Here is a 22579-nt window from a genome sequence, read left to right as displayed (position 1 = left end):
CCAGGATCTGTGCAAAGGTGCTGGTATGAGTCTAATGTCTTAAGTGTAACCTGCCCAGCAACAGTGCTTGACTCACATTTTTTATATGAGAATTTCTGCACTCTGTATCGATCAGAGAACCTTACCGAGTGTTTGACCTCGACCTTTTGCAAGATACTTACTGAAAGACAGATCCATTCTGATTAAAGCATTTGTTTCTCACCATGAGCCTTCCACAACAGGGCTTAAAGGGTTAAATAAATGAGCAAAAATCATAAGTCTTAGAACGCTTTAGCAGTAGCTTCTTTCCAGTGTACACTACCGTTCAAAAATTTGGGGTCACCCAGATGATTTCATGTTTTCCATGAAAACTCACACTTTTATTCATGTGCCAACATAATTGCAAAAAGGTTTTCTAATCATCAGTTAGTCTTTCAACACCATTAGCTAACACAAGGTAGCATTAGAACACAGACGTGATGGTTGCTAGAAATATTCCTCTGTACCCCTATGTAGATATTCCAGTAAAATCATTCGTTTCCAGCGACAATAGTTGTTACGACCTGGCTGTCTAGGGTAACTGGATGACAACAGAAGAAAATAATAAAATACAAATAAAGTGAGGGGGTTAAATGCAAATGGTGCAACTGAAATAATAGAACAAAACATAAACAAAAGCAAACTTTACTCAGAAGTTGATACTTGCTAACTGGGCAAAAATAAAAGATGACCAATTCAAAGAAAACTCTAAACCAATATACAAGGCAGCAGCACCCCAAGCTAAAAACTAATAAATAATGCTCTCATAATATTTACTCACTAGCTAGCTTCTACCCCCACATACACACAGACCACAAGTACAAATATTCATAAAGGTTCACAAATATTCACGGAATATTAATAAAAAGAACTATTGACGAAAACTGCGTGAATGAGTCGTTTGAGGTCCACCTGGCACCATGATTGAAGCAGGTTGTTTGTCCTGGACCAATCCATGTATGGGTCCTTAGGCTGTAGGCGGGGCAAAACCATGGAGGCAAGGCTGATGAAGGTGTTGGACAGGCTCGCTGCTGTTCACAATACAAATCATAGTTGAGGAGAAGGAGTGCAACGACTCAGGGCCATAACTAGTCATTCACCACATTAACAATGTCTGCACTGTATTTCTGATTTTTTTTTTTGATGTTATCGTCGTTAAAAAATTTTTTTTTCCAAAAACAAGGACATTTCAAAGTGACCCCAAACTTTTGAATGATATTTTACATGCATGTTAATGATATACAGTTGATTCTCTAAAGTGAAACAAAGTTTAGACTACATAGAGAAGGACAACTCACGATTGTGTTTGAAATAATTGATGTCTTCTTTTTGTGTTCCTGTCTTTGTGAAGCTTGGCTGCATTTCAGAATATCTGACAAATCAGGTTGTTTCGTTGGAATGGAAAGTTGCTCTGTACAGTGAAAGCAGCCTGTGGAGAGGAGCAGGAAAGCTACTGTATGAGTTCACGGAAGAATTTGAGTCTTTTCGTTTCCACTTAAAGATTCCTCAACCTTGCACACTGACATGTAATGAATCTGATCTCCACTGTAGACTGAGAGACCAAATCTGGAAAGTCCCCAGGCTTGCTTTTGACCCTCTGGCCATGAATACACTGTAGCAGCATCTGACTTCAGCCCACATATGTTGCGGTTGAGCTGACCAGTGGTTAACAGTGGAGGATAAAGACTCTCCAGAGCAGCTCTTCACTGAAGCTTTAAATACAATCATAGGGACATTGTGGATGTTTCAAATTGCAACCAGAAAGACTTTGCCCACAGATTTAGGATAAAATCATTCTTTTGACAGTTTAACGGACATTTTTCATGTGCCTGATGGTGCCATTTAAGGTGTGATGTTTTGTTTTGAGTTCTCCCTTCATATTAAAATCCCCAGATCAGTCACATACCGTCTCTCCTTCCAGCATATGCTTGGCCTCGACTTGATGAATTATGTACCCTCACAAATTACCGGTCTGGCCACCCGTCTGGCACCCAATTAAAATTTTAAGATACAGATGTTGTAGACATTCTGCTAGCTTTAGCTGGCACTTCATCTAAATGTGCTTTTTGATATATGTGTGTAAGTGTGTGTGTATCGTTTGAAAGACCGGAATCTATTACATTTATGTGACAAGACAAGAAATTATTAAATAAGTTCAGTATCTTAGAGTTCTTTTAAAAGCTGCAAATGTCAGTGTGACCTCACAAAAATGTGTAAATGTGGCCACCTAATGGCTTGATTTGAGCGAGAGCACTTTGACAGATCGGTTTGAGCATACACACTCCATCAATTATTCATGTACATGTACTGTGTCCATCTAGTTAATCCTACATTCATGTATCGGAGTATCATCAGCAGTGTTTTCATGCTAAAAATGACAAAACTCCACTGACTTCAAGAGTTCATAGTTGGATATTATTCTGCACTGTGAGAGTCCATGCGTAATTGTTTACATGAACAGAACCTCAGTAAGGTGGAGCCTACAGTCCTACAGCAAAGCTCTGTAGTGTTATTAAAATGTAAATTTCAGTGCTGCACGAAGGATGAATAGCAGAGCATTCCTGTTCAGAAATTACGACACGTAGCTAATATGAGCCATGATAGGAGTGTTGCATTTGCATATCCAGACCCCCAACATGCCAACTTAGTGTTGAGTGTCAACTCAGTGTTCTTCCACTCAAGCTACTCGAGATTTTCAACAAACAATATTCAAACTAAAGAAGACAGCTGGTGGAGCTTTACATTTTTTCCCAGCTACATCAGGACATTATAAGCTAACACAAAAACTCCAAGAGCTGGTTGAATACCTCATCTCTGGCTCATATTTAAATATTTGCATGTTGTTTGCTTCAAAACAAACCTGCAGCAGAATGCTACATTGTGTTAGCTGACCGTGTTGAAAGACTAATTGATGATTAGAAAACCCTTGTGCAATTATGTTTGCACATGAATAAAAGTGAGTTTTCAGGGCAACACTCAAGCCCTTTCAGTGCCTTCTAAAGTGATGTATTATGGTAAAGCTACACCGTTTGCCAGTACCAGGACTGTTGTAGCCAACGTTAGCTCTGGTGCTAACAGCAACATGTTTTGCATGTTTTGATACCTTTGGCTTCAAGTGCTGCGGTGATAAGAAAACTCTTTGTTGCACAATTTTCACACAACCACACTTTTATCCAAGCTACCATCGGGAAGATTTTTTTTAAAGAAAACTTTATGCCCAACAAGCTCAATGTGGTCTAGTCTTCCTTCAGTGTTCACCAAATTTTCTTGTGCGCTGACATCCCTCAGTACATCTTGCGTATCTTCTTCACAGCTGACAAACAGACTGTATGTCCATTACCACCACCTACTGGGCTGGAGTGGGCATCAGTGTAACCAGTGTGGCAGAAATTTGGGAACTGAGGAAGGTGCGATTAAATTAAGTGAAGTTAACTCATTAAATTCCTAGCGTTAACATAAATTCTTCCTGCATATAGTTGTCTTGAACTGAGAAGTTAAGTGTGGAGACCAAAAGCGTTTTATATACCAGACTGTAAACGTGTTTATTTCTGCTGTTCAGTTGATTATTTTAACATGGAGGTCTATGGGGATGGACTTGCTTTTGGATTCAACCTCAAGTGGATATTCAAGAAACTTCCTTTCTTGGCCCCTGAGTTTGCTGCTTGCTCTTTCCCCATGCACTTTGCTTCAACATGTGAAGAAATCCAAAATTTGATGGTCTTGATGTGCTCAGTTACAGTTGCTAAGCTATGATTAGTAACTGATGTGTGGAACTGAAGTGTAGAAAACAGTAATTTGACTGTAAAAATGAAAACTGTGGGATGCTGCATGGATGTCCTGCTGATAGTTTCATATCAAGTAAAACATGTAGTTTGCTGTCCTCTTGCCCTCTGTAACTGCAATAAATCCCACAACTGACAGATTCCTCCATAACAGTGTTTATTTTCTGCTATCGCATACAGTGCAGAGCACACAGGAGGTATTTAAAATTGTTTGCCTCCCGTCACAGTTGTTGCAATGTCTACTGACATGACATTTCAAATCGAAATCTGGAATTGCACAATCAAGTGTCACTATCCAGGTGGAACAAGAAAAAAATATGTACTTCATTTCTAACATACAGATGCAACTGTTGAGGCATTCACTTTATATAGTGTATAACTGTACCAACAGACAGCCAAAAAAATACATACAGCCATCTAGCCAGTAAAATGACAAGTTCAAAAAGCTTTTACCGCTGAGGAATACTGTGATCAAAGCAGCAGCAGAAAACAAGAGTCATTAACACTAAAATATACTCACCCTACATTTGCAAAATGAAATAGAAATGACAGTGTTTAGTTTTAGATTTTCCTGTGACAGCCTCTTTTCCTGTTTCTCGACTTTGCTTCTCTTTCTATGCTCAGTTGATCTCATATTTTAATATTCTATTAAGTCAACATCTGAAGTATAGCTTTAAACTCTGCTAGTGCCTTTTTTTCCTCTTCTATTTTATACTCAGCTCCTGTTTTAAAACTTTCCAAAATATCATCCTAACTGGAGATGTACATTCTCTTTGACTTCTGTGCGAAAAAGGTGTCATTTACCTCAGTCCACATTATTATGGAAGACAACTGTGCTGCAATTCCCTTTAGTACCACAAACCCATCAAAAAGATCATAGAAAATGGTGTTTGCCTGTGGTGACAGCGAAGGTTAAAAGTTTGATAAATGCCATCAGAAATTACGAGAGCCCAGAGTGATATCTTTTTTTAACTCATTTAATCCAAAACCCCATTCGAATTCCAATGATATGATACAGATAAAAGTGGAAAATCATAATGTTTGAACAGCTGGGGCAGCACGTTTAGTGTTTTGTTTTTTTTTTCTCTGCGTGAACAACTCTAAATGTCTTACTTTTTAAAATATTTGATGCTTTTTGTATTAATGCTTGGGGTGTCAATTGAAGGTGCCGTTAGTCCATTTTGGAGTAATGTTGCTAACAGACAGACAGACAGATATATGTATGCCGTTCCTTTGCAAAGTAATCAGATACAAAATCACAAATGTGCACTGCAGATACAGGATATTGCAAAGTTACCTGCTGTAATAAGCTGAAAAGTCAGATGCATTATGTCAGTAGGACAGTAGACTATAGGCTTTGGAGAGAGGTAGCAAGTTCGACCCCCTTCACCAACATGAAGTCCAGCAATGAAAGTTTGTAAAAGCACACGGTGTACAATGGTGAGTGTAGATATGGGTCTTGTGGGTGGTCCTCAGCTCTCATCAATGTGGCTCTTCACAAAATCCACCCACCTTTATCATATCATCACTTTTTGGATTTTAAAGCAATAAAACTGAGCTGCTCCAACATCCAGTTACGATGCGTTTTCTGGATAGAGGGATAAGCAGCTGGCAACCTGAATTAAGCAGGAACACAGCTGCAGCTCAGTGTGCAAAATATGGCTCCATTGCCATGATATCTGATACACCCAAAAAATCCAGAATACAAAAGTGATGAAAACCGATCAGCCTAACACTTGTTTTCTGACATGTGTAAAGTGTTTTGAGAATTCCCTTTACTTGGATTTAATTAGCTGTTGTTAATACAGTGCTGATTGAGCACTGTCTGTAATGAAGTCGGTGATTATCCAAGCGGCTCTTAAGGGCTTCATTTTTCACAAACTGTCTGAACTCCAAGTACTTTCTGGGCGTTCTTTGCTCCTGTCACTTTTTTGCTCACTGTTTTCTCATTTTTCACTGCTGTGTAACGTTCTGTGGGAACATAACCATGGCTAGAAGTAGAGAGAACTCAGAAATGTCTTTTGTGGGGTATGATGCAGTTCTAATATCATAAATCACAAAAAAATTGACTCTTTGATTATTTGTAAAAGAGACCTGTAATAAACATGCACTATGTGCTGCCACTACTGGAAAAGTAGTGACTTTACATACTACAACTAGAAAAGCACTCAGAGAGCACAGTACTCCACCAAGACTGCTCAGTCGTTGTTTTTTCCGACGCATAAGACGGCAGCGGTCAATTTGTAGTAGGATCACAATCATGTGATCATCAGCAGGCAGCTGACATAGTGTTCACTTGTTGTCATATTTACAGTGATGCCGTGCCGCTATCTTGCAATGATCTAGAAATCTTTAACAAATCCATGAATCCAGGCTATAAGCCACATCACTGCCAAAATCTAATCAGGTGGTCCTTGTGTCATTACTGACCTTCACTGAAAATTTCAATCATATCTGTTCTGTTTTTGAATGATGTTGACACAGGCAGATTCACTGATTAGCAAACTAACATATGCTGATTGTCACATAACTCTGCAGCATTCCTTGATGGAGTAAATATTTGATATAACATATACTATGGTTCAAAAGTTTGGGGTCACCCAGACAATTTCATGTTTTCCATGAAAACTCATAAATTTATTCATGTACTAACATAATTGCACAAGGATTTTCTAATCATCAATTAGCCTTTCTACACCATTAGCTAACATAATGTAGCATTAGAAGACAGGAGTGATGGTTGCTGGAAATGTTCCTCTGTACCCCTATGAAGAAATTACATTAAAATCATCCGTTTCCAGCTAGAATAGTCATTTATCACATTAACAATGTCTAGACTGTATTTATGATTCATTTAATATTATCTTCATTGAAAGAAAATGCCTTTCTGTCAAAAATAAGGACATTTCTAGGTGACCCCAAACTTTTGAACGGTAGTGTAGATTTTAAATTGGACTCTATTTGTCTCCTCTTTGTGTTGTGAAAACACAGCCTGCAGCACAGCCTAAATCAGCCAAAAAGTCCCGGAAATTTTGTCATGTCCCAGATGAGTCATGTACAGCTTGACGGCTGTGCTTCGGAATGCTGACTTATGTGGTTAGAGCAAGCAGTTTATTTCTGCAGTTTCACAACTAGACATGCAGAATGAAGGAATTTTGAAAAAGAATATTATGATTATAAGATTTTCCCACAGAACAACACGTCACAGATGAGTAGGGCTCACTGAAAAGGTGAATATCTTCTTATTTATTCTGGTTTTAGTCTCTGCTTCTGATAAACTGTGTAATTAAGAAAAAAAAGGTAACATACCCTTCAAACCTGTCAACACATTTTGCGGTTCAGGGGGTTAAATTCTTGAAACTGATTATCAGGAATACATTTACGTTGAGTGCCAAAGAACTTAATGTTCATTTTGACTTTCAGGCATGATGCCAGTTGTTTTCCACAACCTGAAAAGCACCGTACAAGTCGAGGTGCAGATCGGAAGCAGCCCTCAGTCCGACAGGCTCACTGTGGCTACACCCTCTTTCACAGTTCCTCCCTTGCAGTATTATAATTAATCCACAACCCATTGAACAGCGAGTTAGCACGGTTGTTAACCTCTGTGAATAAGGCTGCACTTCCTGCAGCTTCACATAGAGACCACTGAGCTCACTTATTTCTGTGGGATTACACATGCTGATAAAGAGACTGGCCACATTGGACTTCAGTCTTCATCCTGAAAAAACTAGTAGGTCGAGTGTTATGTCTGACTGGTCATGATCGATCAAGTTGTGCCTCACTGAAGAAGTACCTGCTCACCTGTCCATATGTTTTCACTTTGTCCACCTGTTATCATTGTTTCTGTCTCTAATCTCTCACCCGTGCCCCATTTGGTTGCAGATAATTGTCGTGCTGTTAATGACTGTGGTTCCCTGTTCCTCGGGACATCTGGACTGTCCGGTCTTTGTCTGCTCATTTAGAGGCAGCCTTCAAACTTAACGGCGATGCAAACGGGCTGTTATATTCCCCTTCACATATTTTCACAGCATTTCTCTGTGGGTTCCTTGGCAGACATGATATTATCGGGACTGTTATGAAATTTATTGCTGTTGTTAAAAAGGGAGTTACAGGGATCCTTGAATAAACTGGTTACATAAAGGTTATAGTTCTCTCTGTTGCCATCTCTGTCTACCCTTTTTGCTCTCTCTGGTATTCAACTCCATCTCTTCGTGACTTGCAACATTTAAAGACCTTCATTCCTGGCCTTGCTGTTCTTCCCAAGTTTACATTTACATATTAAGTTGAAAATGGCCACTCAATACAATCCCTGGTCCCAGAAGGAATAAGACAATATGAGTGGGAGGGATGAGCTATAGAAAGAAACCGAAAGAGAGATTTCCTCTTTTGTTTCGGTCTGCTGACCTTTTCCAAGACACAGAAAAACCACAAACTTGTACTTGTTGTCTTGACAAGAGTCAGTTGATCGAAATGTTGGCAAATAAAGACGCTGAGGTTTAGCTGGATTTAGCACCCATGGGGCTTTGTTTTCGCGCACCACATGAGAGCAAAAGCACTGATGTGTATTCTGTCCACATTGATCTCTGATAAGTCCTGTGCAGCTGGCTGTCCGGGGCTAAACAGGCTCTCGATCCCGTCTGCCGGTTTGATTCTTCTGTTTTCAGCAGCGCCACACTTCACTCTCAAACAGTTCAATACCTGCTCGACACCAGCGGCAGCCCTCCTGCTCCCGAGCTTTGCAGTTTGAAGGAGAAAATCGGGCAAAACTCTTCGGTCCGTCTGACTGATAATCTGTCCGACTGCCTGACTGCATGTTTGAAGAATTCGCCCCCATCCGTTGCACGCCGGCCTGTTTAGTCACAGAGGAGCAGCACGGCTGGGAAATAAATCCTGACCTGCACAAGCATTATGGTGTGACTGACGTGTGGTGTCCGGGTCCTTCGGTCAGCAGAAATTTATCTCATTAACTTGGCAACTTGCACACACACACTCACACACACATCAGTCACACACACACACACCCTTGAGGCTCAGTCTTGGCAGTCTCCACTTTGCTGCCCACAGACAAAAGACAGACCCAGCAAGAGGCAGCCAACTATCTGGATAGGCAGCAGCCATTAGCTCAGTCACCCAACATGTGTTTAAATTTGTTACATTTTGCCTCAAGAAACGGCAAAAGAACCTACAGTGGAGCACAGACGGCAGATGGTTCTGCATTTCACCCAAAAGGATGGCATTGGACACTTATTTGAAAATGTTCTTTTCTCGAGCAGATAATGTTTTTGTAGCTGTGCTAAACTCATTCAGTGACAATAATGTCAATTCAAATTAGCCTTTTTTACAGAATACTTTTTTTTTTTCGATTTAAGGCCCTTGATTATCAAGTGTTTCTATACACAAATAGCAACAAACTTGAAGTGATTTATCAGTAAACCATTCAAGTCATTTTTCAGGCTGAAATTTCAACTCCTCATGCGTGTGAATTTGGAAGCTTTGCCGTTTTTCATGCCTTTGCACCACCGTCAGCTGCGGCTGGAGGCGTTATGCTTTCAGGTTGTCCATCTGTTCATTCCGTTCTCATGAATGGATACCTCGGGTCACCTTGAGGGAATTTCTTGATATTTGGCCCAAACATTCACTTTGAATCAAGGAAGAAGAGATTAGTACGATGAAAAGTCAGTGTGACCTTAAAAACAGGTTTTTGGCCGTGACTTGGGAGTTCTTTTGCTAATGAGTGTTTGGATAAAACATTTTACATTCAAAGTCAAAGGTCAGCTTCACTGTGGCATCCTATTGATGCTTAAAAAACTCTTTTCTGGTCATTATTTAATGCCATAACTCAGGAATAGAGGGGAAGATCGTCATTATTTTTCACATTTGGTTGTATGCTGAATGGACTAGGATCTTGGGTGTCTGTGATGATTGTGTATGTTTTTTGGCTGCGAAGTTGAAGATGTTTGTGACATTATAGAAATTTTAACTTCTTTACAGCAGCATCCATATTTGAAGCATTGCCTGTTATTATGGCTACAAGTTTGTCTTTCATCAGATTATGCTTTATTAGCTGTGAATATATTGGTTGACAAAATAACCTTGTGCTGAGTACATCCGTGTGTCATGCATGTGTACGTTATGTACGGATACCAAATCATGCAACCTAAATACGTAGCCGGTGGTGGGAATTGATGGGACTTGGAAACACCCCACAATTTAATCAGTCGTCCCTTGTATCATTTCCGATGGTTAAGTCTGCAACAGTCGATTTGTAGTAGGATTGCAATCATGATTGTCAACAGGCAGCTGACGTAGTGTTCACTTGTTGTCATAGTTACAGTGACGCCATGCCACTATCTCACAATCATACAAATCAACAAAGATACAGAAATCTTTAACAAATCCGTGGATCTAGACTAAGCTGCATCATTGCCAAACTCTAATCACTTGGTCCTTGTGTTACTTATGACCTTCCCAGAAAATTTCCCCCAAATCCGGTGGTCCTTTATTGAGTGATGTTGCTAACAGACCGGTGGACTGACAGACAAACCAACACCGATCGTCACAAAACTGCACCTCGTTGATGGAGTAATTAAATATTATCTCGTTGTTAGATGGGCAAAATAAGATGTGAATGAATATTTTTTAGATTTCATCGACAAATCAATTGGATTAATTTGTCTAAAATTTCCAAACTTTTGATTAAAATCAATTAAATCTCTACTCGGATAATAAATGATGAATCCAACCTGTCTTTCAGCTTTTGGTTTCCTTCACTCTGTTGCATAAAACTGACGATGGATTTTACTACCTACACAACTCATATTTAAATTATTCATTATCGGTTCATAAAATCCTTAGACTGAAGTTTGCATTTGTGCCTTCTCTCGATAAATGTCTGTTAAAATCTTGTCTAATACGTCCATTATGTGTGATGCTTGTTGTAAGTGGTTCATTTAGGACTGCAGGATGTGTAAAAGAATAAGTGGATTCTGGACTTTGTGAAGATGGATAGCTGTGCTACAGTTTTCAGTGGTATTAATTAGGTTCACTACCCAGGACATATAGCTCATGAAGATGGTCTTAAAGTCTTCCCCATCCTAAGTGAAAGTGTGACTCATGTCTCCACAACAATCATGTTATAGACATGCTAAATATCTTGTGAAAGTCCAGTCAGATTTCATGGACTTTCCCAGAGGATACCTGGGATATTCACTGCTGGAGAAAATCGTGCGTTATGTGTCCATCCTCTCCAAGTACCAACATTAGTCTATAAGTATCTCTTACTGCCTCTCTGTTTCTCCCTGATCCTTTTGGATTTTCATCAGAGATTCTGATGTCATTCAGAGCTTTTTATCGTCTACTTCAACCTCATCTCCTACTTTTCTCTCATTGATTGGAAAAGCCATAAACCTACAGTAAGCATCGCCTGTGGGAACACTCTAAGTGCTCCCTCTTTCTCTCCTTTGCTCGTATCTTCACTGCATTGTGTATTCCCACTTGCCGTCTCATTCTATCATAAACCCTTTTTAAACCACTTGACTGGAAAATTGACTTGGCATGTCAATTTGGCTGAACTGCCCCAGTCAAGGATTCTCGTTTGTTAGCGTCTGTAGATGCTTTTATTGTTGATTCTGTTTTTTTTAAAGAGGAACTAATTCCCACTGTCGTTATTTCACAGCCGCTAATACAGACTTTACTGTCGAGCTTAGTGATGTTAAGCACAACTTCATTATCCTGGTCACCTAATCCTGTTACTAATGACGAAAAACAAATCAGCTTTTTTCTGTGCAACCTTCTGAACTCTTACAGTGTCTGTCCATTTTTTTTTCTCCTTGCTACTTTTGCTCGCAACCATGCAAGAAGAGAGAACTAAAATCTGTCTTACATGTAGTTTGATACAGTTATAATGCCAGAAATCAGAAGAAAACATAATAATGAAAGCTGCATTTCTGTGATTCTTACATTCAACAAGTACAACATGTCACTGATAAAGTGCCGAATTTTTTGTTAACACAATCAAACTGTTTGCGTTGATGCATTGTGGGCATGGGTAGCTAGAATAAAGCAACTTTGATGAAATATTGCAACTGTGAGCTCAGATTTGATTCATTTTTTTGACAGAATGGCATGTCACAGATGATTGTCTCATCTGTGACATGCCATTTTGTCTGAAATTTGAAAAGCTGACAGGTCCACATACTTTTAAAATTGTGTGCTAATCGTTGGATGTTTGATCTTCACTGTGTAGAGTTTGATGGTAGGTTGTTAGAACGTTTCCAAATGTATTTGCTGAAGAAGGAAAGTTATATGGTGGTGAAATTAAATGAGTTTCTTCCTACACTACTGTTTAAAAGTTTGGAGTCACTCAGACAAGTTCATGTTTTCCATGAAAAGTCACATTTTATTCATGTGCTGACATAACTGTACAAGGGTTTTCTTATCATCAGTTAGCCTTTCAACACCATTAGCTAACGCAATGTAGCATTAGAAGACAGGAGTGATGGGTGCTGGAAATGTTCCTCTGTACCCCTATGGAGATATTCCATTAAAAATCAGCTGTTTCCAGCTAGAATAAATATTTTAACTATTTTAAAATAGTTTTAATGTAAAAATCATACTGTTAGTGCAATGATGTCTTTGCATTTGGAGTTTTTAGAAAAATCTTATTTGGGAGAACATTTTATGCTTCTAAACTGGTCTGGCAGTGACAATGCATTAGGAAAATGCTTAACTTCAAACGACAGGTCATTGATTAAATTGTTAAAGGGTGTCAGCACCATCAAGCTTTTTTTTTTGTCAAATTCTCCTGTGTGCTTCTTTCTCTGCCGAGAGCAAACTTCTACATTTATTTCACGGCGTTTCAACCAGGCATTTCGAATGAGAGCAAGGTCACTGAATACTGAAAGGGCCGGTGGGAGATCGATGATGTTCGGTTCGATTTTGTACAGCGAATAATGTAGCAAGTCACTGTACTGAGTTAAAATGCGCGGCTATAATTAATGGACCTTCACCTGCGCTGGTTTAAGCAAGCAATCCAAACATTAACTCTATTTAGCAGCAGAGCCATTCTTTTGGGGAAACGTTTGATAAATTAGTGTAATTAAATTGCATTCAACATTGACTTGTTTTTCTCTAACTTGTTTCTTTCTTATCTTTTATTTTCCAGGTGCTTCAGACTTTCCAGTTGTACTTGTAACGATTTTTTGTATCGCCAACCAATAAACCCTGCAAGTCTGACTGACCCGGTGCTGTAAAAGATCCTGATGGACTTATCAGCTGAGCTTCTACTCTACACTGATGAATGTTTGTGCCATCGCTGGGATCAGGCATTAATCAGACCTTTTTAGCGCTAACCCTCACACTGACTGGACTGTTTTTTGAGTTTGGATTATTGTAAACTTCAGCCACAAACTGACACTAAGCATATCACCAGTAGAGTTTTATCACAAAGGCCTTATGTCTTAGATTAAATTGACCTTATTCATATTTGCCATATCAACAGTAAAATATATCACGCCTACATTCCTGTCTAAAGACTTCCCGTGACAAAGGCTGATTGCAGTATTTAGTACTTTTGTCATGCAGGGAATCTGGGGACTCAACAGAAACAATCTGGCAACACAGATTTTCGGAGCTGTATCTCATGGTGTGGCCTCCCTGTCCTTTCCGGTGACCCCATGACCCCTGCAGAAGTCAGATAGTTCAGTATCAGCTCACCACATGTCCTTCTCAGATCTACCAGTAGCTGATATTACCCTCGTAACCGTTGGGATGAGCGCATGCCCGTAGCCGCGCCACGCCAGCGTTGTCGTGGCTGGCCGTCGCAGGACGGTCGTCTTCCTTTGCCATGACCCGGCTGATGTTGGGCCGAACTCTGGAGCGCATCTGTAAAGGCGTCCTGCTGCTGTGCCTGCTCCACTTCCTCATCATGATGATCCTGTACTTTGACGTCTACTCGCAGCGCTTCGACCTGTTCAGTCGCTTCAACAACGGACGCAATGGATCCAGGAATAACGTTAGTGGAGCGGGGAGTGGACATCACTATTACTATTACAACCTCTCCAGGCCCAACACAACGTTAGCCAGCTACCTGGCCACAGGTGAACAGCTGGTTCCCAGTATGCAGCCTGAGAGCAACCAGACCCCTTCTCCCAAACCGCTGCCGCCGTGTCCTGAGAACCCGCCTGGCCTTGGTGAGTAACATCATAGACTACTTCTTTCCATGAAGAATGAGCCATATTATTTGTGTTTGGCACAAGGTGTAAAGTGAAGAATAGGCTGTTTAAAGTCAAGAAGTAACAGATGAAAGCTGACTCCAGTTCTGTGGAGTCTCAACAGCCCTGTAAACGGATATGAATGGTTCCCCTGAACTAGACACCTGCTGCAGCTGAAAGGACTGTTGTGACTGTAGGTTTGTCTGGCTGCCTCTGACTACCTTGTAGGAATATTAACAGTCGTATCCACAAGGCAAAAGTGACAAAAGACTGAATTGATCTGTGTTCTCGGTTTGTTTGTCGTTGAGGCGTCTTCTCTGGTTATAAGAAGTGAGGCCATGTGTGCTGATTTCACTTTAGCTGGTCCGTCTCTACAATGCAGTCAGCAAGCCAACTCCAGATAGCCAGCAGTGTGCAGATATCAGACTGCTGTTCTGTCCAAACACAAACAGCAGGAGCAGGTGTGAAGCAGAAGTTTGTGGACTTCTCTGTTCTACCTGATTATTGAACTGAGTCCTGACAGTCCACAGCTGTACAAGAAAAACAGGATTTTTAATGTGCTTTTGACAGGTGTGCAGGTGGTGGAAGCTCTTATTAATACTGTTGCTCTACGGTCTTGCTGATGGAGTAAAGAAATCTGATGTTTTAGTCATTTAGTGATTTTTCTGCATTTTGTGGTTCACACATAATTAAAAGAGCTAATTTTCCGCGAGCTGGAAACAAATCCAGATGTTATTTCTTGCCCACATTTTCTAGGCTTTCTGTCACTGTCATGAGCTTCTCTGTTCACAATGAATGCGGAGGAAAACAAAAAAGGTTTTCCTTGAGTTTTTTGCACATCCTACCTGTGCTATAAGTGTCTGATCTGTGTGAGTGAGCTTGAGGTGCGATTTTCCGATTTAAATAACTCGGGTTCGTTTGATTTGCTTATCTGGTCGACTCGTTGTTGCAGTTTGTACATTCTGCATCTCCAGTGACGTAAAGCAGAAGGATTTGCAAATCTTCGATTACCGTAATGAATAGTGGAGATAAGGCCTTGATCAGAGCTAGAAACTGGAGGGCACTGTTTTATATTCTGTAAATAAATGCTGCTCCTGTCTTATTCCAATTAACGGGAGAGCAAGTGCAGCCGTAATTTTTCTTTTTTTCTTTTTTCTTTTTTTTGCAGGTCAGCCTGAAACATAAAATGGATTTAATGTCAACAATTTACACTGTGGTGTTTCAAGCTTATAGACTCACAGTGGAGCTATTAACGGAGATTCATGCAGTCAGATGCATAAGCACACGTCTACGGAAAAACACACAACAGCAGCAGCAGCAGCAGCAGCAGCAGCAGCAGCAGCAGCAGCACAGAAGCACACCAAAGCTTTTGTGCTTCAATCTCTTTAAAGTATACAGAAATAGAACTAACTAAATTAATTAAGGTGCTTAGAGCGAAGACGAAAGAAATTGCAGGCACCTTGTGGATAAACTGTAGATGTTCCAGTTTAGTGTTCTGTACTTTAAAGTTGGAGTTATCTAGTTGCTGGAAGTACGTAATTCAGTTTATATTATTCTTATACAGAATGTCCCTAAGTCTAAGTCTTTTTCATATATTAAATTCAGTATACATTTGATAATTAAGTAAATATATCTTAAATATAACAGCCATATTTAATCTCTGTAGACATAACATAGAGTTAACCCCACTGGCAACAATTGTTGCCACTCATTTTCTTTTCATTTTTATTCTCTAAAAGTGTTGTTTTGGCTTTGGAAAGCTCATGCAAGTTTTAAAATTAAAGAATAGGTTGTCTCCTTTAAATTGCATCAATGTCATGTAGCTAGTGGGGACAGTCACATGACTGGGCCTCTTTACTTACTGCCTGCACCGATTTTGCAGGGAAAAATGTAATGAGGTTTCCTATGTGTCCAGACTTGAGGGACACCCTGTGTATTGCTTCTATAAAAATAATCTAATTTAAGTTGGACGTTTGGTCAAAAAAGACAGCAGCAATCTACAAGTTTGAATAGTTAGTCATAATATAGAAACATTACCTGCAATTCAAACAAATCTCATAATCCTCTTTGTGTATTGAGAAGAAAATTCCATACATCATCGCTGTAAATGCGCCGTGAGAGCGCATACAGTCTGGTATAAATTACCATCATCAGAGAAAAGGTTTCTAATTGTCTAAAAGTGTCATTTTTGACACAAATGCCCGCACACGTAAATGCGTTTTCAGGTCCATTTACATACAGAGGTCATGCATGCCTTGAGGAAAAGGCGGATCAGGGTTTTATATGTAGATCCCCTCTACACACACACACAAATCTAACATGAAAACACACATCTAATTATCATCAGGATCCATCCGCCTAACAAATCAGAGGTTGATAAAGTCACACTAAGCCTCGGGTTTACTAAATCTATAATTACATAGTGGACACACACACATACCCGATGTCATGAGGAGATAATAAAGAGGAACTAATTCCCACTGTCGTTATTTCACAGCCGCTAATACAGACTTTACTGTCGAGCTTAGTGATGTTAAGCACAACTTCATTATCCTGGTCACCTAATCCTGTTACTAATGACGAAAAACAAATCAGCTTTTTTCTGTGCAACCTTCTGAACTCTTACAGTGTCTGTCCATTTTTTTTTCTCCTTGCTACTTTTGCTCGCAACCATGCAAGAAGAGAGAACTAAAATCTGTCTTACATGTAGTTTGATACAGTTATAATGCCAGAAATCAGAAGAAAACATAATAATGAAAGCTGCATTTCTGTGATTCTTACATTCAACAAGTACAACATGTCACTGATAAAGTGCCGAATTTTTTGTTAACACAATCAAACTGTTTGCGTTGATGCATTGTGGGCATGGGTAGCTAGAATAAAGCAACTTTGATGAAATATTGCAACTGTGAGCTCAGATTTGATTCATTTTTTTGACAGAATGGCATGTCACAGATGATTGTCTCATCTGTGACATGCCATTTTGTCTGAAATTTGAAAAGCTGACAGGTCCACATACTTTTAAAATTGTGTGCTAATCGTTGGATGTTTGATCTTCACTGTGTAGAGTTTGATGGTAGGTTGTTAGAACGTTTCCAAATGTATTTGCTGAAGAAGGAAAGTTATATGGTGGTGAAATTAAATGAGTTTCTTCCTACACTACTGTTTAAAAGTTTGGAGTCACTCAGACAAGTTCATGTTTTCCATGAAAAGTCACATTTTATTCATGTGCTGACATAACTGTACAAGGGTTTTCTTATCATCAGTTAGCCTTTCAACACCATTAGCTAACGCAATGTAGCATTAGAAGACAGGAGTGATGGGTGCTGGAAATGTTCCTCTGTACCCCTATGGAGATATTCCATTAAAAATCAGCTGTTTCCAGCTAGAATAAATATTTTAACTATTTTAAAATAGTTTTAATGTAAAAATCATACTGTTAGTGCAATGATGTCTTTGCATTTGGAGTTTTTAGAAAAATCTTATTTGGGAGAACATTTTATGCTTCTAAACTGGTCTGGCAGTGACAATGCATTAGGAAAATGCTTAACTTCAAACGACAGGTCATTGATTAAATTGTTAAAGGGTGTCAGCACCATCAAGCTGCCACTGCTGGGTCCCTGACCCCAGCTTCCTGGGATACACAAAAAAAGAGGATTTCAACTTGTGGGATCAAATAGATTAAAGATTTCCAAGAAGATGTATGTAGTCCACATACCGTCAGCTCCACTCCTGCTTTAATTAATGTTTGATTATCACAGAGTCCCTCAGAATTACTTTCTTACTTAGCTGCTTGCTTGGTTTTTGAAGTTAAGTTTTCAGTGACTGAACAGTGAAAGAAAAGCTTCTGAGCTTCAGCTCTTCACCTTTTCTATTTTAATTATTCCTATTTGGTCAATATTGGTAAGAGTTCACATGACAGGCTTATAATGTATACCTGAATTTAGCCAATTAAGTATATATTTCTGATACATTTATAGTTGATTATCTGGAATTAATTCCTAGTTAAGCGTGTTTTACTCAGTGCACAACTATACTGGCACTGGTCTACAATCAGGTTTCAGTAAGTCTAAGTATGAAAAATAAAGATTTCAAGAATAACAAATATCTATACATAGTTCTTTCAGGGCAGGTCATGTTTCCCATGTGATTAGATTACGTACTTCCATTTGTGAAACATCTGAGACAATAAATAAAGCATTACCACTGCTGCTTCTCCATCATCCTGAAATTTCTCTCTCTTCTTTCTCTATATTTTCCCTTATTTGTTATACGTAGGGAAGCATGGCACTGTGTGTATGTGAATCTGAGGTAATATACATGCTTAGTGATAAATTTCTACCCGCATAATTATTTCGTTCTTTCCACATTTCAGTTATTAAATGAGAATATGTTTCTTCTGGTTGTGTGTCACATAAATTGATAGTGTATTTGGTTGTTGATACAACAGATTTATGTTTCTTCCATCAAATAACACTTAGCAGCACTTTGCTGATGAAATGAAAACATGTTTCTTCCCCCCCCCACCTGTTCCATCTGTAAATGAGCTTTGTAAACTTAATCCCTCGCCAGCGATATTGTGGCACTGTCAACATTTTTCTCTCTTTTGCCCTGATTGCTTTTCTCATTTGATAATGAGGTTTGTAACGTGCTTTGAAATTGGGAGTTGGAGATAAAGCTGTCAGGCTGATTTGTCTGAAGCTGAGGTTTGCTGATTCCATTATTTGGCCTGGAATTGGCTGTCACTGACTCTGGATTTGGCATTCATACCAGGCACAGGTGTACTCTGGTAGCTTATCTCTGCCTTTTCTCTGTGATGGAGTGGCTGCCTCGGGGGCTGTAATGAGCAGGAAGGCAGGGAAAGACTGAGCGAGTCTGTTTTTCAGTCACAGGTGCAGAGAAAGAGAGCGAGAGATCTAATGGATGGTGGTATGATGGTTGGTATGAAGTGAAACGGACAGAGAGGCGGGATGGAGTGAAGGAAGGAACAGCAGGTGGAGAGGTGAGGGGGTGTAGAGGGAGAAAGGGAAGACCTTGGACTGAGGTACACACACACACACACACTGAGAAAGTGAGAGAGAGAGAGAGAGAGAGAGAGAGAGAGGGGGAGAAACAAACAAACAAGCCCTTGGCTGTCCCACAACACCAGCTGACAGGTGCTGCCTGTATGAGTGGCTACCATCCACAGTTTATATCCTGACTGCAAGTGTGTTCCTGTGTGCGCGCGAGCGTTTGTGTTTGTTAGTGTGAACTGGCATGTGGGATATGCAAATCAGCTGTTCCTCAAAAACTGTAATGTAGGCACTGACGAACACAGCTTAAGGAAATGATGTTTGTCGCTGAAAAGTCTCTCCTCAGTTAGAATGGGAAAGAAAATCGAAAACTGCAAACGTAGTGTTTTTTGGGAGGTGTTATTTTAAATCCACTTCCTGCAAATTAAATGTGTGTATATATGAAGAGTTCATTTTTAAAAACTGGTAACTCCGTTTTCAGAAAACTCTTTTTTTTTAATTTTATTTTTTTTATTGTTTGCTTGAGATAATAACAATAACACGAATAATTTATTTTTTCTCTTTTTTGTCATGTATTTTTCTGAGTCAAATCCACTCAGCTTCAGTTTGATTATTATCTCAAGTAAACAATAAAAAGTTTTCTGAAAATTTATCAAAACGGGGTTATGTTTTTGCAAATGAACTCTTCGTACTACATACAGCGCCCTCCATAATTATTGGCACCCCTGGTTAGGATGTGTTGAAAACCTTACAATGAATTCAGTTTTTATTGCAGAAGCATACTCTCACACTGAAAATTGTTGAAAAATGTATTATAGGAGAAGATTAGGTGCTGTTTTGTTGGCAAAAGGGGGTTGTACAAAGCATTAACATCAGTTGTGCTAATAACTGTGGCACAGCCGTTGGAAATGATACAGGGACTGAGCAGCCTTGGCGGACACTGCATTCTGAGTGCTTTTCTTGTTGACCAGGTGTTACCAATGCTAAAACAACCAGTGGCTCTACATAGTACAGATATTGTACTACATGCATTTTAATTTGTTTCCATAGTTGTCTGTTGTCTGCTCTGTTTTCACACACTCTGCAGTTCAGCCCACTTCAGCTGAAAAATACCTGAAGTTTTCCATGTGACTGTTGGTCACAGCTGAATCACTCATGACCGTCCACTTGTGCAGACCAGTGCAGACTTTCAAACAACTCATGGATTAATCGAGAAAATAATCAACTGGTTAACCGACAGTGGAAATAATTGTTACTTGCAGCCTTTTAGCCAGATGCTGTGGTGAAGCTGCATTATCAGCTGGGAACTGCAGACTCTGTGTACTACAGGTTGATGGTAATGCTCTGTTTTCAATAGGAACAGTAGAAAATGTCCAGGGTTTCTTCTTCCTTTGCCCGTGACATGCATAATGTGTAGCAGATATCACTCTGCTGTTTATGCAGCTTCAAGAATTCAGCCTATTGCTCATCTATAGATGCTCAGAGAGACTGACGGTCCTCACAGTCAGTCTTTACTTTCCAAATGTGCGTGTTTTCTTGTCATCTTTTGTTTCTACACGTTATGTGTAACTAAGTGCTGCCTTAAAGGGTGAACAGATCAGATTCACTTAAGTGAGTTATTTTCTCAATATTCAGGACTTTTTTTTTTTAAATTATGTTGTCAGAGATAGTGTTACTGCTCCATGTATTTAATTTTCTTCTTTCTAAAGTTCTCCCTTTAGTTTCTTTCTGTTTTATCACTGATTGAGAATCCTTTGCTCTGTTTTGTGTGAATTCTTTGATGTGACTGTAGCCTCATATTCAGGTGTTGCTTCACTGGATGTTGTCTGAGTTTTAACGTGTCAAGTTTTGATCTCTGAATTTTTAACACAGTAACTAATGTTCCTCTGTGGACAGACACTGGTGTGTGTATGTTTGTGTGTGAATTTCTTTCGTGCTCCAGACTTTGTACAAGTAATTACTCACTACTTCTGACATGTAAACGTGCGGACACTTTAATGCACACCCACGCATACGGCTCCGTGGGAGGTTAAAAGCTATTTTCCAGGTCTTGTTTTAATTGGACGCGCCGTAGGATTTTCCCAATCAAATGTAATTAGCAAGACCTAACTGTCTTCTTTTTCCACCTGGTAATGAACTGCGGATGCAGAGCAGGATGCACTTGAGGCACCCTGATCCACCAACGTATTAATATAATGACTGAAAAAGTTTGTACTGTCAACACATTAAATGTTCAACCAGACGTCCAATACTTCATGTTGCATCATACAGTTGATCCCTGCTCTGTACAGATCCCTGCCTAGAGTTCAGCATACACATGAACAGAAAAATAATTTCAATAATTTACTGTCCTAGGGCGGAATATATATTTACTGCAGCCGTAAGTAACCAGTGGTGATGATACCATACCTCCTCTTTATGAGAAATTCAGAAGTTAGAATTTGCAGAGCAGCTGGTGATCCGACTTTTGTGATCTGCTGCATCACTAGTTAACATGTCCCTGTTTGTACTTGTAAAATAGGAGGTACTATGTCTTTATTAACAACTGCATGTCATCTTTTTCTCCTGTTAAGTACAGAGGTCAGTTTTGGCACTAATTTTATTTTACCATGTGTTTCCCCTCTCATATATTATATGTAGACTTCCGTTAATATGCAGATGACACACCGCTGTACCTTCCTACACGATTCTATGATCCTGGCATCCTAAGGTTACCACATGACTGCGTGTGTGATATCAAAAACTCACAAAATTTTAAGTGCTTGAGAAATTATTTTGATATCTGCTGCTATCTTTTGCTATCTTTACCGTCATCTCTTGACAATTGCACTTGCCGTTTCATCTGCTTCAAACAAACTTTGACGGCTGCTCATGGCTTCTCCACGTGCTACATATGTGACCTCGTAGTTGCACCTAGACCTGTTTGTTTCCCGAGATCCTTGAGCAAAGATGTTTTGTCTGTTCCTGAGGTGCAGCTGAAGACTAGAGGTCAGAGCTCTGAAGCTATTGAACAAACAGCCTGAGGAAATTATGTTGGCACAGTCGTTGACCTCTTTTAAATCTCATTTTAAAACATGCTTTTATGACAGTATGTTTGTCTGAGTTTACATGATTTTTCTCGATCTGTCTTTCTTTGACTGATCTTCGCTTACTGATGGGTAATTCTATGCTATACTGTATTTGTTGCATTTATTTGCTTAATTTGCTTGTTGACTTAAGCGGTCTTCATTTTACTTGGTTTCGTCATTTCCCAGTTTTGGTGCCTGTGTGAGGCACTGTGTAACATGACTCTTGAAACAGTAACTTTATATTAACTAAGTAAAATGTGGGATTAATATTATTTCTTGATAAATGATTCAACTCAAAAACAGGGCCTTTTGCACAGTGGAATGTAATTTTCTTTTCCCTTTTCTTCTACATCTATTTTTACCATGATTGTCTTTGAATGTTTGAATTTCATAGCGTGCTGTCACCTTTTCTTGATCATTTTTAAATAGCCACAAAAAATACCCATAGTCTATGTGGTCCTTAATCCCTTTTGAGGTTCCTTATTCTC

At 39.4% G+C, this 22579-nt stretch overlaps 1 protein-coding gene across 2 annotated transcripts in view; it reads left to right on the top strand.

Moving 5' to 3' along the window:
- The window catches only part of b4galt2 (UDP-Gal:betaGlcNAc beta 1,4- galactosyltransferase, polypeptide 2), a 258127-nt gene that overhangs the window by 26592 nt on the left and 208956 nt on the right, over positions 1-22579 (top strand). For both annotated transcript variants that reach the window (XR_002595573.2, XM_022191165.2), the window contains exon 2: positions 12964-13990. Coding sequence is in view for 1 of the 2 variants with exons in the window: in XM_022191165.2 (XP_022046857.1) it covers positions 13645-13990 (346 nt within the window). In the remaining variant the exon portion in view is untranslated. The remainder of the gene's footprint in view (positions 1-12963; positions 13991-22579) is intronic.

This window comes from Acanthochromis polyacanthus, chromosome 9 (assembly GCF_021347895.1).
Source record: "Acanthochromis polyacanthus isolate Apoly-LR-REF ecotype Palm Island chromosome 9, KAUST_Apoly_ChrSc, whole genome shotgun sequence".
Lineage (NCBI taxonomy): Eukaryota > Metazoa > Chordata > Actinopteri > Pomacentridae > Acanthochromis > Acanthochromis polyacanthus.
The sequence above is the reverse complement of the archived record's forward strand: the minus strand, read 5'-3'. Positions and strand labels throughout refer to the sequence as shown.